This window comes from Barbatula barbatula (genome assembly GCF_947034865.1).
Source record: "Barbatula barbatula genome assembly, chromosome: 16".
NCBI classification, from domain to species: domain Eukaryota; kingdom Metazoa; phylum Chordata; class Actinopteri; order Cypriniformes; family Nemacheilidae; genus Barbatula; species Barbatula barbatula.
In genome coordinates, this window is record NC_136779.1 from 14,215,510 (window position 1) to 14,230,874 (window position 15,365).

General features: G+C 39.2%; 1 protein-coding gene across 12 annotated transcripts in view; it reads left to right on the forward strand.

Annotated features, from left to right (window-relative positions):
- Window positions 1-14,547, forward strand: part of myocd (myocardin) — a 100,267-nt gene extending 85,720 nt beyond the window's left edge. For 5 of the 12 annotated variants that reach the window (XM_079477000.1, XM_079477002.1, XM_079476996.1 and 2 more), the window contains 10 exons: window positions 672-836; window positions 3,193-3,368; window positions 4,873-4,974; window positions 5,105-5,394; window positions 5,512-5,668; window positions 6,144-7,151; window positions 10,261-10,404; window positions 10,840-10,968; window positions 11,386-11,443; window positions 11,594-14,547. In XM_079477000.1, the coding sequence (XP_079333126.1) occupies window positions 672-836; window positions 3,193-3,368; window positions 4,873-4,974; window positions 5,105-5,394; window positions 5,512-5,668; window positions 6,144-7,151; window positions 10,261-10,404; window positions 10,840-10,968; window positions 11,386-11,443; window positions 11,594-12,135 (2,771 nt within the window). In that variant the 3' untranslated portion in view covers window positions 12,136-14,547. The remainder of the gene's footprint in view (window positions 1-671; window positions 837-3,192; window positions 3,369-4,872; window positions 4,975-5,104; window positions 5,395-5,511; window positions 5,669-6,143; window positions 7,152-10,260; window positions 10,405-10,839; window positions 10,969-11,385; window positions 11,444-11,593) is intronic. The other 7 variants (XM_079477001.1, XM_079476998.1, XM_079477005.1 and 4 more) reach the window with 5 other exon arrangements.
- The last annotated feature ends 818 nt before the right edge of the window (window positions 14,548-15,365 follow it).

Here is a 15,365-nt window from a genome sequence, read left to right on the forward strand (position 1 = left end):
GAGTAAAACCAAAGCAATTTCGGTATCTTAATTGTTATAGTTGTGATGTCGACTCCACTATTCTCTTAAACTTAAAGCATTTTTTAAACCATTATCCTTAGTTATCTTTATCATTTTTGGCGTGAACAGACCGTAACACAACCATTTTCTTCATATTGTGTATATTTACGTATATAAGTAGCCAATCTTTGCCTAGAATTCACAAAACCATACTCTCAGCACTTGTTTAACCACCTTAGGAAGGTCTCACCCTGGGATGCTTATTAAACAAATGTTTTGTAAATAAAGTATCTTGCCGTAATTATATTTTTCTTTACATATCTTATTTCAGACATACAATATTCCTTTAGATTGAACAAATAAAATCATCATCATCATCATCAGTCAAGTATCCCTAAACTTTTTGAACGGCAGTGTATTCACCAAGAAGAAACACAAGCTGCGTGTTTTGTGGCTGTGGTCATTTCAATTGTTTACAGTGGAAGCATTTTGACACTTCAGACTGAGCTTCGGATGATCCAGTCTGACTGATGAGCACCTAGGGTGCGCCCTGACTTGGAAGCTCACACAATAACTGTTTATTCAACAAATGACTGCACCATGTATGTGTTTGAGTGAAGGGCCGCTGTACTGGATTAGTAGTGCTTACCAGCATTCTGTTTACCACGCAGACACTGCTAGCGAGGGCCCCGCTCAAGACTCGCAGACGAAACTCAAGCGAGCCAGGCTTGCAGACAACCTGAACGAGAAAATCGCTCTGAGACCGGGCCCACTGGAGCTTGTTGAGAAGAATATAATTCCCGTCGATTCCACTGTTAAAGAAGCAGCAATAAAAGGTAGAAAAACTTGAATACTGGTGATTTGTTTAATTGGTAACACTGCCGGTGTATGGCATACCAAATTAGCTTTTAATGTTCCCATTAAAAGCTAATTTGGCATGCCACACAAGTGTTATTACATGTTCTTAGTTGCTTCATTAACTTTGAATCATTACAGTGGCATAGAGGATATCTTAATACCTCAGATTATTCAAATAATTGCTATTTTACTTAAAAGATCCTTTTGAGCATGACTGTCCCAAATCCCCAGAATTCCAAGCAAGTGATATTTAGCAAGATTCCTTCAAATCTTCCCAACCTTTGCCTCAACAAACACAGCTTGATTTAGGAGGCCGTCAGCTCCTGCTCACGGGCATTAACTCGCACTGTGTTTACTATGTAGTCCAACCGCAGTATGTTGTCCCCTCAGATCCCTCCAAAGCCAATGTTTTCGGACATGCTCAAAGTAAACATTCTGTGTATTTCCCCCTGGAGCTGTCTGTAAATGTACTGCATAAGCCAGGCATGAGGCTGGGGCCAATAGTTTATACTACCTCTGTTGGAAGAGGAACATGTTTTATTGAGACAAACAGCAGCTGTATTTAGATCCACCCTTTTCGCTGGAGATCAAATGAATGTCTCGCTCATTTCTCTGTTTTGACTCCCCCGTGATTTATGCGGCTCCGCCGAGCCACCTACAAAGGTGTTTGAGAAGAAGGTGCTGCTCCCCAGAGGCCCCCATCCCACAATTCTCTTTTATTTGGTTATTAGACTTTTTTATTTTATATAAAAAGGTTTAATATTTTAGGTGAGCTAAGCTGGTTGTTACACTTTATATTTACATTTGAAAGTCAATTTCTATCTTTGTACGAAAGTCTTACCTATTAAGAAGCGTTTGCACATTTTTATTATTGTTGACCTGGTTAAAAGATACAGTTTCATAAAGACTTTGGGTTGTTCACCCAAACAAAAAAAATTGTGTATTCATTTACTCATTGTCATTTCAAACCTGTATGACTTACTTTCCTCACAGAACACACAAGCATATGTTATGAAGCATGTTGTTGACCGAACAATGGCGGAACCCATTGACTTGCATTGGCTTGGAATAGAAGTGGAGTGAATGGGAAACGCTGCCGTTCGGTTACCCACATTGTATATTATTTTGTGTCCTGCAAAAGAAAGAAAGTCAAACACGTTTGAAATGAGAAGAAAGTGAATAAATGATAACAGTGTTTACTTCTTTATTCAACCACTATTGCGAATATATAATGATATGGGTATTTTAATTTGCATGCCGGCTCCGATCCCAACATCGAATCTCATTGGTTCTCGCAATCTAATTCATCGTGAAGCCAGCGTGCCGCCGTTATGTGTCGTTTTTTCATCTATATACATTCAAAGTCATGACCTCTTAATATAAAATGTATATAGTTTCAAAAATGTAATGTTTTACCTCATAAGACATTTATTGACACCCTGGAGTTGTGTTGGTTTTTATTAGTTTTAAACTGGACATATGGGTTACTATTACTCTACATTTCTCAAAATATATTCTTTGTGTTCCACAAATAAAACCAATATTGTAAACGGCACAAAGGTGAAAAATGAGGACAAGAAAATTACTTTTGAGTGAACTATCCCTTTGAGTGGAACACATCTTTCTGAAATGATCTAGTAAACTGGACAGGCTGTAGTCAGGTGCTTCCTGAGCCTTGTCATAAAGAAACAGGCCAGGCCAACATCAACAGCTAAAGGAAATAACACACACACACACACACACATTTCCCGGTGTGACGGCGGCACCAGAGAGTGTTTGCCCAGTGCACAGGTCCAAAGTGTGCTTGTCATGATTGAAACCAGTCCCTGTGCTCCTGGCAGGTCACATGTTCAGATATGGAATCTGTTCCACACATTTGCCCCTCCAAAGTGCCGTTTCACACTGCCCATTTCACGACCTTTTAGTCTGACCTATCATTGCTCCTGCTACTCTAAAGTGGTTTCTGTTAATCTAGCTCGACAACATCATGGCACCTCTGGGCCAAGTGCTCGACCAGGTGCAAATGACAAAGAAATAAGGATGCTCGGGATCGAGCCCGTCGCCGACGCACCAGACACAGCACCATTTTGGCAAACGCTCAACACACTCACATAGCCCTCTCACGCACAAACTCTTTACTCAAATATTTACATAGATTTCAGAGCCTTGTAATTCTTTCAAACATTGCTGGTGTTAAAATCAGCTGGGTGCGTGTAAATTTGTTCTTATCTTTTTGGTTTCTTTTTTAGTTCTTGGATTCGTCCAGCTCTGTTATCTTATCGTAATGCATTTGGGTTCTCAATACACTCGTTTGTCTCTTTCTTATCTTCACAGTGAACCATGGGAAGTACCCCAAGCAGGAGGACTCGTATGCTTTTGAGGAGGACAGCAGCAGTGAGAGTCTGTCCCCTGAACAGCCCCACAGTGAAGAGTCGCAGGGTTTCGCTGAGCCCCTCCCGGAGAACAAAACCAGCGGCTCGCCCTCCCCCACCCTAAACAGCCCCAGCCATGTGAGAAACTACACTGTCACACATTTTTACTATTCTTTCTCCGCACTTTTCACATTTTGACAAGGCAAAGTCATCGGGTTGAGTGCAAAGACCTCAACCCGAGGTCTAAACATTTTAGAAAATGGGACATTTTTTATGATTGTTAAAGGGATAGTTCAACCAAAAATGAAAATTCTGTCATCATTTACTCACCTCAAACAGTATGTAAATGTTTCTTCTGCAGAAAAAAAATAATATATTTTGAGAAATGTTGGTAAAAACTGCAGTACCCATTGACTTTGGTTTAGTGTCCATACAATAGAAGTGAATGGGCACTGCTGTTGTTTGGTCACCAACATTCATGATCATTTTAATAAAATATTGACTAATATCTGATTTTGATTTGCCCTTCCAAGAAAAAAGAATACACTACAAATGAATCCTGAAGCAAAGTCAAGTGAGGGAGAGTTTAGCGTATGTTTACATGATGAAAAACAGAAAAGTTCTTTTTTTGCGATTTTGAAAAGTTTAATGTACACACGACAGCGTTATCAAAACGATCTGCATCTGGGAAAATGAATAAAAACACTGTATTTTGCATGCCAGGCCAGTGGATGAGTGATGTTGTGCTGTAAAGAAACACTATGTGCCTCTGCACATATACACACCCTGTTTTAAGGTATAAGCGTTTTATTGGTGTGTTTACAGTTTGTGTATATAAATAAAATAAATATGTCTCCGCTGGTTGTAGTGGTGCAGTAAATCTACTTTTTGCTGGAGAAATGACAAGTAGTATGTTACGCAGCACAAACATTGTTTGGGGAATAATCGTGTACACGAACAGCCAAAACGCAGTAAAAGTTTTCAGTTATTAGTTGAAAATGGTCAAGTGTAAACGGCCTCTTTGTCATAGTAAGCAGTCTTAGAAAAGTAAAAGTCTGTTTCCTATGGTCACAAACGGAACTGCATGGTTCTGTCCAAGCTCTCCGGGAGCCGTTAGATACTGTATGACAGGTCTTTGACTCTGTTCCCAGCTTAGCATGCCAGTGTGTTTCTTACACAGTAAAAGGTGTATTGTTGCTTTTACAACATTGCTTCGGGCATTAGAGCGATTGCCTGTTCTCTGGCAAATGGAATAAGAAACGAATCTCCGTTGCTGTCAGGGGGCCTGGCATGAAATCATGACCTATTACTGTTGTCATGGATAGTAAATGGGTGCATGTTAAGGAATATTTATTTTAGAATTGTGTCTGTCCAGTTGTGAGCGCTGTAAATTATGTGCATTTAATAACCTCATGCGCTTTGAAAACATACATCAATCTTTTATAAACAATGTTGCCTGGGTACCAGCTTTGTTTCTGTTGTACCATCATAATTTGAAGTTAAATGTTTGACCGAAGCAATAATGTTTTGTTTCATAATCTTCAATAGAAATATATAATTGGCATAGATTCTATTATAATTTGATATAGTAAAGTATCCTATCCAGTATCCAGTATCAAGAATTGAATTTTGAATTTTGTAGGGGTCTCAGAACAAAGATGTCACCACTCAGAACCAAGAGGACAATGCACATGCCACAAACAACCTGGCATCTCCGCCCATTCCAGTCCCTGCTATAGTCAAGGTAAGGATTTTTTATCCTTTTTACAGTCACCAAACAACAAACACAAAGTTCTAACCATACGACTAAAGTTTTAGCTTACATGCCTCAATCATAAATCGCTGTTCTTTTACTATCTGACCAATGAATGAAGCAGTCCAAAATATCTGACAAGAACCGCCACAAAAAGCCAAAAGATATCAAGCCCAAGGTGAAGAAGCTCAAGTACCACCAGTACATCCCACCGGACCAGAAGGCAGAAAAATCTCCACCTCCACCCATGGACTCCGCCTATGCTCGGCTCCTGCAACAACAGCAACTCTTCCTGCAGCTGCAGATCCTCAGCCAGCAGAAACATCAGCAGCACTCACATTCCCATCAGCACCAGTGTCCACAGAGCCAGAGCTTCAGTTACCAGCCCTTAAACCAACACACACCAAACAAGTGAGTCCTGTGACTGTCTTAAAATATTTTTTTACGTTTTTCAAGTAACTGTAAAATATTTAAGATCATCAGAAACAAGTCAATCAAATGTGTCCAAATCTATTTTCTGTAAAACAGGCAATCGAGTGAACAACAAACATCATGCAGTTCAAGTGTACCAACTAGCGGTGTAAACAGTAGCTCCTCATCTCCTGTAAAGACCAACTACTGTAATCCCACCCCCATCACCTCAGCCAGGCCAGGACCATTGCCTGCGAACCTGGATGACTTAAAAGTAGGTTTTAAAGAGTTTGATGTAGGGTATAATTGTATTATACTGTATATAATATATTGTATCATACATAATGTTATAATGTAAATACATTCTAGCTATTTACATTAAAACAAATGATGATATCTGTATTTCAGTAAGTCACAACATTATTACAAGGTTCCAATTAGGGTCTTATTTTTGCAGTAAGCATCACTTTTCATCACTAATATACACATTTTTCTTTTCATTTTTATTTATGAAGATTTTATTCGCAAAAACAATTAACTGTTATAAATAAAATGTTTCATTGTGTTAGGAATAATAAATCGTTTTTGCATATGAACTCTTCATGTTTGACATGTTAATTATTTTGATGGTTGGTATAGGCAAGGTGTTATTTTTAAATAATATCAAATAATAATGTTCTTATTATTTTGTCCAACCCCTGTATATAATACCAAGAAATCATGTATATGGCTCATTTCTGTGATGGCAGGTTTCTGAGCTAAGGCAGCAACTGAGAATACGCGGACTGCCTGTGTCTGGCACTAAAACTGCCCTAATCGAGAGATTGCGACCCTTTAAAGATTCCAGCTCCAGTTCCCCGTCCAGCTCTGGAGACATAAGCACTGTGACTTTCCCAGTGACCCCCACAGGATCTCTGTCGTCCTACCAATCCCCAGGCTCTTCAAGTGTCATGTCTCACGGTGGGGGTTACTACCCGTTCTGCAGCACCAGCTCCACTCCACCCATCTCACCAGCCTCTTCTGACCTCTCAGTCAGTGGTTCACTGCCCGATAGCTTCAGTGATGTCACCATGTCCTCCCCACAATTTGGCCTACAGCCATCACCAGTCCAACTGAGCACGGATGAAGCCCCGAGCATCTCAAGTGGCCTCGGAGTGGGTTGCCAGGCCGGTTTAGAGTCTTTGGGTATAGATGCTGAAAAGGACAAGATGTTGGTGGAGAAGCAGAAAGTGATCGAAGAACTCACATGGAAGCTGCACCAAGAGCAAAGGCAGGTGGAGGAGCTGCGGATGCAGCTCCACAAGAGGAAGCGTGGCCACTGCTTGCAAGACTGCCGTGCTCCACCACCAGGACACCCACCGCAACACATGATGCATCTTCAGCCTCCAGCTCAGATGGAACAGTTTTATGGAGTGTCTGTTAAACAGGAACATGTGGCTTCAAGCTGCCCTCTTTCATCCAAACAGCTCAAAGGTGGCCCAAGCAATAGCTGCTTGGAGAGGATGGGTCACTGTGATATGCACAGTAGTATCCACTGCCTCGAAGTGCCTTCTTCTGGAAGTCCTGCTGGCCTCTCAGCATTTTTGAGCCCTCAATGTTCTCCTCAAGATTCCCCCGTAACCAAAAACTCCAGCAGCCCTCAGCCCAACAGCCTGCCTTCATCCCCCAGTCACCCATACATGCTGACCCCACCTCTGAGTAGAGACGGATGCCCTCACCCAGTCCCTCAAAATGGACCAAGAATGCATATTATGCAGGTACCCAAACAACATGCTAAGAACTAAACATTAAAAAAGAAAATTTGAATTCTGTTTCCAAAACTTGGGTAACAAATACATATACTCTGACAGGATTTACTATACTATATCTATACTATACACAGTGCCCTCCACTATTATTGGCACCCTTGGTAAATATGAGCAAAGAAGGCTGTAAAAATAAATTTGCATTGATTCTCGTTTTGATCTTTAATAAAAAAAATCCAATATTTCATTGAAGGAAAATTATAAATAGGGGGAATATCACATTGTCAAAAAATGTTTTCTTCCATACATGTTTTCCACAATCATTGGCACCCTTGTATTTAATACACTCCGCAACCTTTTCTTGTCAGTCTGATGTGGTTTGAGAATACACTGAGAGTTATCCGAGCCCATTCCTCTATGTAGAATTTCTCCAGGTCCTTCAAATGTTGGTGCTCCCTCTTCTTGAGTTCATCCCACTCTATAGGGTTCAGGTCAGGGAACTGGGATGGCTATGGCAGGATCTTGATTTTGTGTTCAGTGATTTTTTTGTTGATTTGGATATTTGTTTTGAACCAGTGAGCTGATGTAAGATCTAACCATGAACCATTATAATATTTCTATAAGTCAGGTTTTGAATTTATATCTGTTGGTATTTGATATAAAACATGATGCCATGTATCTGATCAAGATGTCCAGAACCAGTGGTATTAAAAAAGTAGGTTGACAATGAATATCTGGTGGTATATTTAACTGTGGACATGGGGCTCTTGTTTACCCCTGTGTGCACCAAACCTATCTTGTGTTATTGCTGCCAAAAAACTATTTTTCATTTCATATGACAATAGACCCCAGTCCTGTTTACAGTTCCAGGTTGTTTTGGCATGAGAGCAGAAGAATTGTTTCTTGAACAGTGCCCCAAACAACTTGTGGCGATGGAGGTGCAGTTTTCCTTTATTTTAATTTAAGTTTTTCTGACACTAAACTTTAACTAATTTCTGCAATTCTCCATCTGTGATCTTTTAAGTCTTTGGCCACTCAACATTCTATTTGCTTTGCATTAAGACAATATAGACAGATTTGCAACATCCAAAGTCCATTAAAACGTCTTAATTATTGCCCTGATGTTGACATTTTTATTGTTTCAACTATTTCCTTTTAAATCCACTTTCTATTTCGTGTAGCTCAACAATCTTTTGCTGCACATCAGAACTATATTCTTTGGTTTTACCCATTGTGATGAATGATGAGATGAATGTTGATTGAAGGGGGTTTGGGCTTTGACTTACTTATATTATATTATTCTCCTGTGAAACAAGAAGTCATGACTGGACAACATCATGTTTCTAGTCACCTTGGTGTACTCAGAAAATGTTAATATTAATGGGAATATACTTGTTATACTTCTAGAGTAGAATTTCTAGGGGGGGCAAATAATTGTGGAATGGGTGTATTAATTTTTTTTCCATACACTTCAAATTGTTTTACTAATTTTGTAGATTTTTTAAAATAAAATATCAAACCGAAAAACAATGCAGATTTATTTTGCAGCCTTCTTTGCTCATATTTACCAAGGGTGCCAATAATGGGGAGGGCACTGTATATTATACTGTATTTAGGATTCAGCCATTGACAAAAACATACCACTACAGTACTTTAAGACCCAATATCAATTCTATTTTATACCTGTTCGCCTACCTATCGGCCTTTCCCCTTGAAACAGAGTGGTGAGAGATTTCCCTAAGAAATGGGACACCACTAATACACCATCATACATCACTGCTAGCTATATACAACAAAGGAGATGCACCAATGGCTATCACAAAGATGCCACCGTCAGCTGTAGTTATGTCCGTTTTGTGGATTACAGCCTAAAAAGTGACCCTTGACTTTTTTTGCCAAAAGTAAGTCACCACACACCCCACACAACTGCATTTCAAATACCTAGACACAGTGGGAGCCCCCGGGACGTGATCATGAACAGAACGATGGAAAGGGAATGTGTTCAGCTAACCACCGGTCTATTCGCGATTACAATACGGAGACGGCCCTGGTTACAATTACCTTTTTAAAGTTGTCTTATGTTGCGGTTCTATCGTGCGTCATTAATGCGCCCTTAAAAAAAGCTGCGCCACGATAAAAAGTGGCCGACCAATGAGATTGCCGCTTTTGTTCACGTGCCTTGAGCTGCAAAACACGACCTGGTGGTGCTCAAGCACAAAACGGTCTTACAGAGCACACATTAACGAAAAGGAAGCAAGATTCATTCTTCTTCTGTGTGACAAGCGTGTCTGAAGCATACATTTGCGAAGTGCCAGCTTGTGTACCGGGGGTTATCTGTTTTTCATTAAGCAGCATCCATGTCAGGGAGTGAATTTGCACGTTCACTCAGATAATCGCCAGTGAGTATGAACGCCGAAAAAAAGGCTGCGATTATCGTCCCGGTGTGTACAAGTCTTTACATTATATTCGTGTGAGCAGCCATGTTGGAAAATGTCATACCCCTTCATTTGAAATGAGGTCCTGAAAAATCTATATGGCCCTTCCCCTTACCCCTCCAACCAAAAGTACATCGAGACAGCCCTACCCCTTCATGAGAAAGCACTAAACAGACGGGTAGGTGAATGTGTAAGGGGTAGAAATGGGATTGGGCCTAACTCTTTCCCTATGATTGACAAGACTTTCTGTCATTTATGATCATTTTTCTGCCTTTCCTAGTTTTCACTTTTATACAGTATGGTGGCGCTTGCATGTATCTTCTGAAAGACTGCAGCATCAATTGTTCCAATATTTATTTGACTTGATCCGGACAATAGTTTTTGTTAAAAATGTTGAGGAAACAGCAAAAGGCGAATCTTTTGATACATTTTATGTTCGAATATTCACAGAATTAAACATTCTGGGAGCGCTCGAACTTTTGTGTAATCATTAAAAATGCTTGCACTGGCTGGCCAATAAAAAAATATATTGGTGAAGAAAGAGTTCAAGTACTTCAACGATTACTTTTATTTACGTAGTATTTCATAATTTAATAGAGGGAATTCTAGATAAACTGTCCAGAAAATGTTGTATAACCATGAATTTCATAGGCTTCTATGCATCTGATGAAATATCTCTCTCACAGCTACAGCAGAAAAATGTTGGACAGTCGGTAAGCTGCGGATATGCATCGGACCGAAGAAGCTTGCAGCCTATATACCAAAGCCCTGCGGAGAACAACTTAAACCCCAGAGGGTTATCCAAGGCCAAGAATGGTAACATGCAAAAAGTATGTGAATAACTTATTAAGCGTAACTAAATGAATAACATTCATGCATTATATCTCACTTGTGGAAGCCTTATACATTCTTATATCACATTTACTACAGTAAGTCTCAATTGTATCTTCTCTGTTCAAATATAAAAATACGGTACTGTTAAATGATTTTGTACATATTCCAGTCATGTGTCTCCATCAACAAACCAGACACAAAATTCAATACAAGTCTTCAAGAACATGAGCAAGTCATAAGACCTTTACATGCCCAATCCTATGGAGGTCTCTTTCTGATATTTATTGTGATACAATCACAGTATTGATGACACAGAATACCTTTGATGCACATAATACAAACACAAACGGTGCCTGCGGCCCTCTAGAACCTTTCTCTTCTCTTTAGTCCCTCTTCAAAGATATAACATTTCACCATGTCTCCTCATATAGGAGGCAATATTGCACTCTGCCAGGCACGTTGAGCCAAAGTCTCCCACCTCCACCACTGTCTTCTGTAGTTCCGATTCTTCTGCATCCGACACTAAACAGCCCCCATGCTATGAGGATGCTGTTAAACAGGTAAAGCAGTCCCCAAGAGTAACTCGGCCCAGCTCCCTGCTCTTTTTTCTGGCTCGCTCGCTTTCCGCTTCCCCTGTAGCACGCACTCTGCTCTCACGCCGCACACTCTGTATGAAAAGCAGCTTTCTGGCTGTCTTTTTTTCATAAAAGGGGAACTTATGAGTGTCGAAGTCACAATGCTGTATTGTGTACTTCATAGTTGACTGCTCTCCTTGATATCGTCTGCAGAAATAAACATTCGCCAGCATAACAATAATAGTACATTGCGTTTGAATGTGATCATGGTTAACAATGCGGCCATTATCTGTTTGTGTATTAAAAAGAAAGGTGACGGCACATAACGCGTCGATTGTGTTTGAAAACGACAAATGCCAACGCGTCGGTTTTCACACTCACAGTCATTTTATGTTTTTGCAGCAGATGATGAGAAGCCAGCAGATGGATGAACTTCTAGACGTCCTTATTGAGAGCGGAGGTGAGCATACCGATCGTGAAAGTGTCAGCACATTTATTTATTAGTGTCATTGGAATGGAAAACTGTAATCAGGTAAAGCTAAACAATTGTGAGGCGCCTCGACAGCCTGCTCACTGTTTGTGCTGTGATGTGCTCCCCTTTTCTCCAAAGAAATGCCAGCTAACGCCAAAGACGAGAGGTCACCTGTAACCAAAGTTGTGCCTCACCTTACAGTTTCACCAAGCGGCGGCGTAACATCCATACCGAAGTTCCACAGACACTTCAGTCACACCTTGACTCCCTACGAACACGCGGGAGGTCACGGGGACGGCCACTTGGAGGTGCTGCTGAGCCGGCAAGGAGACACGGTGCTTTTAAAGATGGGTGCTGAAGATGGACACTTGGAAGAGGCGGGAGAAAGCTTCATCGGCCCGCAGCACGATGAGAAGTTGCTTATCAACCGTGATATGATGGACACACCTTTATCCCCAATGGCAACCAAAGTCTCGCTGGTCGCAGCCGAGAACCAAGGGCTTTTTACAGAGTCACCGTGGGAAACGATGGAATGGTTGGACCTGACTCCACCCAGCTCAGCTACAGCGTTTAATAACAGCATCCCTCCTCCCGGCCCGAGCATCTTTAACACGGAATTCCTCGACGTGACAGATATCAACTTGAACTCTGCAATGGATCTGCACTTAGAACACTGGTGAGCTGGAGCGCACTCCTCCGACAGCAAGATGACCAGCTAATGTTTCAATGCCAAAGCATCGCTACGCACTTCGAAAAACAACATTTCAAAACCCAAAGATATCGACATGCTGCAGATGAGATGAGAATGAGATTTTATTCATCTTTTTTGCTTTAGGAATCTTTACAAGTTTGGCTAAAAGTAAGCATTGGTGTTTTAATATTGTTTTATCACGGTCCATCAAAACTTGAAAATCGTTTTGACTGGATTCTGGGAAAGAATGTTTTTATTACTGGAAAAAAGAAAGATCCTGCAAAGCAAATCAAGCAGGGATGTCCATACCAAATTCAAAAGCATTTTGTGGAATCATTTGTAAATATTCCATTGTACTGACAACAGAGAAACCAATGTGTCGTTTTATTCGTATGCACATTTGTGGTGTGGGAAACGCATGTTCACGAACATCAACCTAGTATATCACGTACTCTATTGTGCTTTGTAAATATTCATTCACACTTTGCACCTTGCGTCGTAGGGCTTAGTCCTATATGTCACACTTTTGCTTCTGCATTTATTTTTATAAGCATTTATTTTTCTGTTATCTCCATTTAATTGTTTAATTTATTTAGAGACCCGAAGCTTTTGGTTTTTGTGTTACTCTTAGTTAATGTGAGAGTATGGTATTCATATTCAGAAAGTAATAGAGCTTTTGATTCTTAAACTACATGTGGTCTTCATAATCACTGGAGAAATAACTGTAATTGAATCACATTTTGTATTCTCTAAAATAAGAGTTGAACACTTATTAGGGCTAAAAAATTATTAGCCTACTGATTATTTGATCTCTTCTAATTCCAGTGTTTTCCATTCTAAAATACCTAGTCACTTATGTTATTTTAGACTCTTTTTTTTATTCTCTTTTTAATAGGTTTGATATATTTTTTGCTCATTTGGTGTATTTATTTCATTTATTTCTTTAAATTGGCATATTTATACAAACATATTTATGAGACATTCCTCTATCATAAAAAAACAATTAATGCAAGAGTGAACTTGCATAAGGTTCACCAGTTTGAAAATGGTTACAAAATAATATCAGGATCAATTTATATTGATGATGTCACATAATTCCCAAACGTTGATTTATGTTTTATACATGCACTGATAATCCTTTGTTTTGGCTACAGTTGCTACTCTGAAACCAGAAATTATTTGATTCATGCGGTTTATTCTTAAACTCAAAGTGTGAAATAATGAATGTAAAATGCCTGACAGAACTGTTCTCTCCTGCCAATGTCAATCAAGTTTTAAAAACACAAGCAATAATGATGGGTGATGTAGATTTTACCAGCACTTGTGAAAAATAAATCTAATATATAGGCTATTTTAACTTCAACTGTGAAATAGGATTACATGTAGGCCTACATCAAATGCGGAAAATTTAGGAGCTCTTTTTTTATAAAACGGTTATTGATTAGCAATAAGACAAGTTTTTTTATGAATAACATTAGATCGCCAGAAAAACTGTGAATTTTTTTCTTAGTCTCTCACATTTCACTCAGCTTCAGCTTTGGAGTTGTACAGAATTTACTGTTTGTCCCCAGGTACCCCAGTGGGATGGATGCTAGAGTGCCTTCTGTATAGCCTTAATATGACAAAAATATGACTTTTAACAAGGCTTTGACACAATACAATTTGGGTTATTATTACCCAATGATAAAGCGTAAAGGGCATTATAGACCACGAAGAAGTGCTATTTTATGCTCACTTTGACTCAGTATTAAACGCAGTACTGTTTATAAGTATTAATGACCAGCATGTGTACTATTACCTTGAAATAGAGAGCAAAATGAATTTGATACAATGAAGATATAAGTTTTATATTCATGGTCCTAAAGAGTGAAAATATTTTGTATTGCATTGCAGTATTCATTTGTTAAGGAATTTTATTTTTCAATGAGCAGTCCAGTAGTGCTTTCTTAACTTTCCATTTCAACTTTTTTTAGATTGTAAAATATTATTCCACAACAGGTCTGCTGATCCTGATGGCAGAATATCAACAGTGTTTCTAACAAAATTAAAGTATTATTGTTTTTCAGACGTTTTCTCACGGCAATTTGTAACTAATTTACTTGAATTTGTACAAAATTGTATGATTATTAGAAAAAAAGTCATACTGAAGCCACTTCTTAAACATGCAAATGACATTGTATGATTTCATACAACTTCAGCCACCTTGTAAAATAGTTACGTATTGCCGTGAGATTGTGTTGGTTTTTGTCTTGTTTCTAAATTTCTCTTGGGGAGAACTATATACAATCGACAAAAAGCTTTTGTATTGCTTGGCCACTAAACACTTTTACAATGTAAACTGTCCCATTACTTGTCTACGCCGCTATATTAGTTACGAGAGTTCAATAAACAACATAAAACCAACCTTGACTCCATCAGTCTTGTCCACTTTTGTCAAAAAAAGTGAAGTCACTTGTATACAAAGCGACTTACAAATGAGGTAAACAATGGAAGCAATTGGAACAACATAAGGACAACAAAAAGCATAAGTGCAGTCAAACTGGTCTCATATAGCATCCCACAGTGTACAAAGCTAAGGTCTATTTTCTTTTATTTCTTTTCTACTTTTTCTATCCTTAAAAAAAAGTCAGAACTAATCGGTCAGGTGCTGACGAAGAGGGGGATCCAGGGGGGGATCTAAAGTGTTGAGTTACTACTTATGTTGATTGACATCTGATTTCACCGCTCGTTGAACAAAGCTTTTATTTTGACGTTTCAAAGCACAAAGTCAAGCGAGTCAGTTAGTGTTTATCGCCTTCTTCACTTTGTTTTAAACGAAAAAGTGATTTTGTGCGATGGATTGTAGAGCACATGCTTTTTAAAGACGATAGATATTAAATATGCAAATTAAATTTGCTAAACAAATAGAATATTAAAACGTACACGCTGGCTAGCGATTTCAAGTTCAAGTCAGACTCAACCAGGTAAGTTTTTTTAGTTGAACCATACCATAATAGTGTTATCTACCTACTTTCTAACGCTCCACTAAAAGTAACAATCAAAACGGATTGTCTTTTCAACTCTATCTGTATTTTGTACCTGAGTGTGAGACGATGCTATTGCTCCTAATAGCTATAAGTTATCTGGTGCGTTGTAGCAGAAGGACTCGAGGCTGCAAGATTTAAACGGTGCATTCCTTCAGATTAAGGACGCGTTTCATCATACAGGTGCTGGTCATAT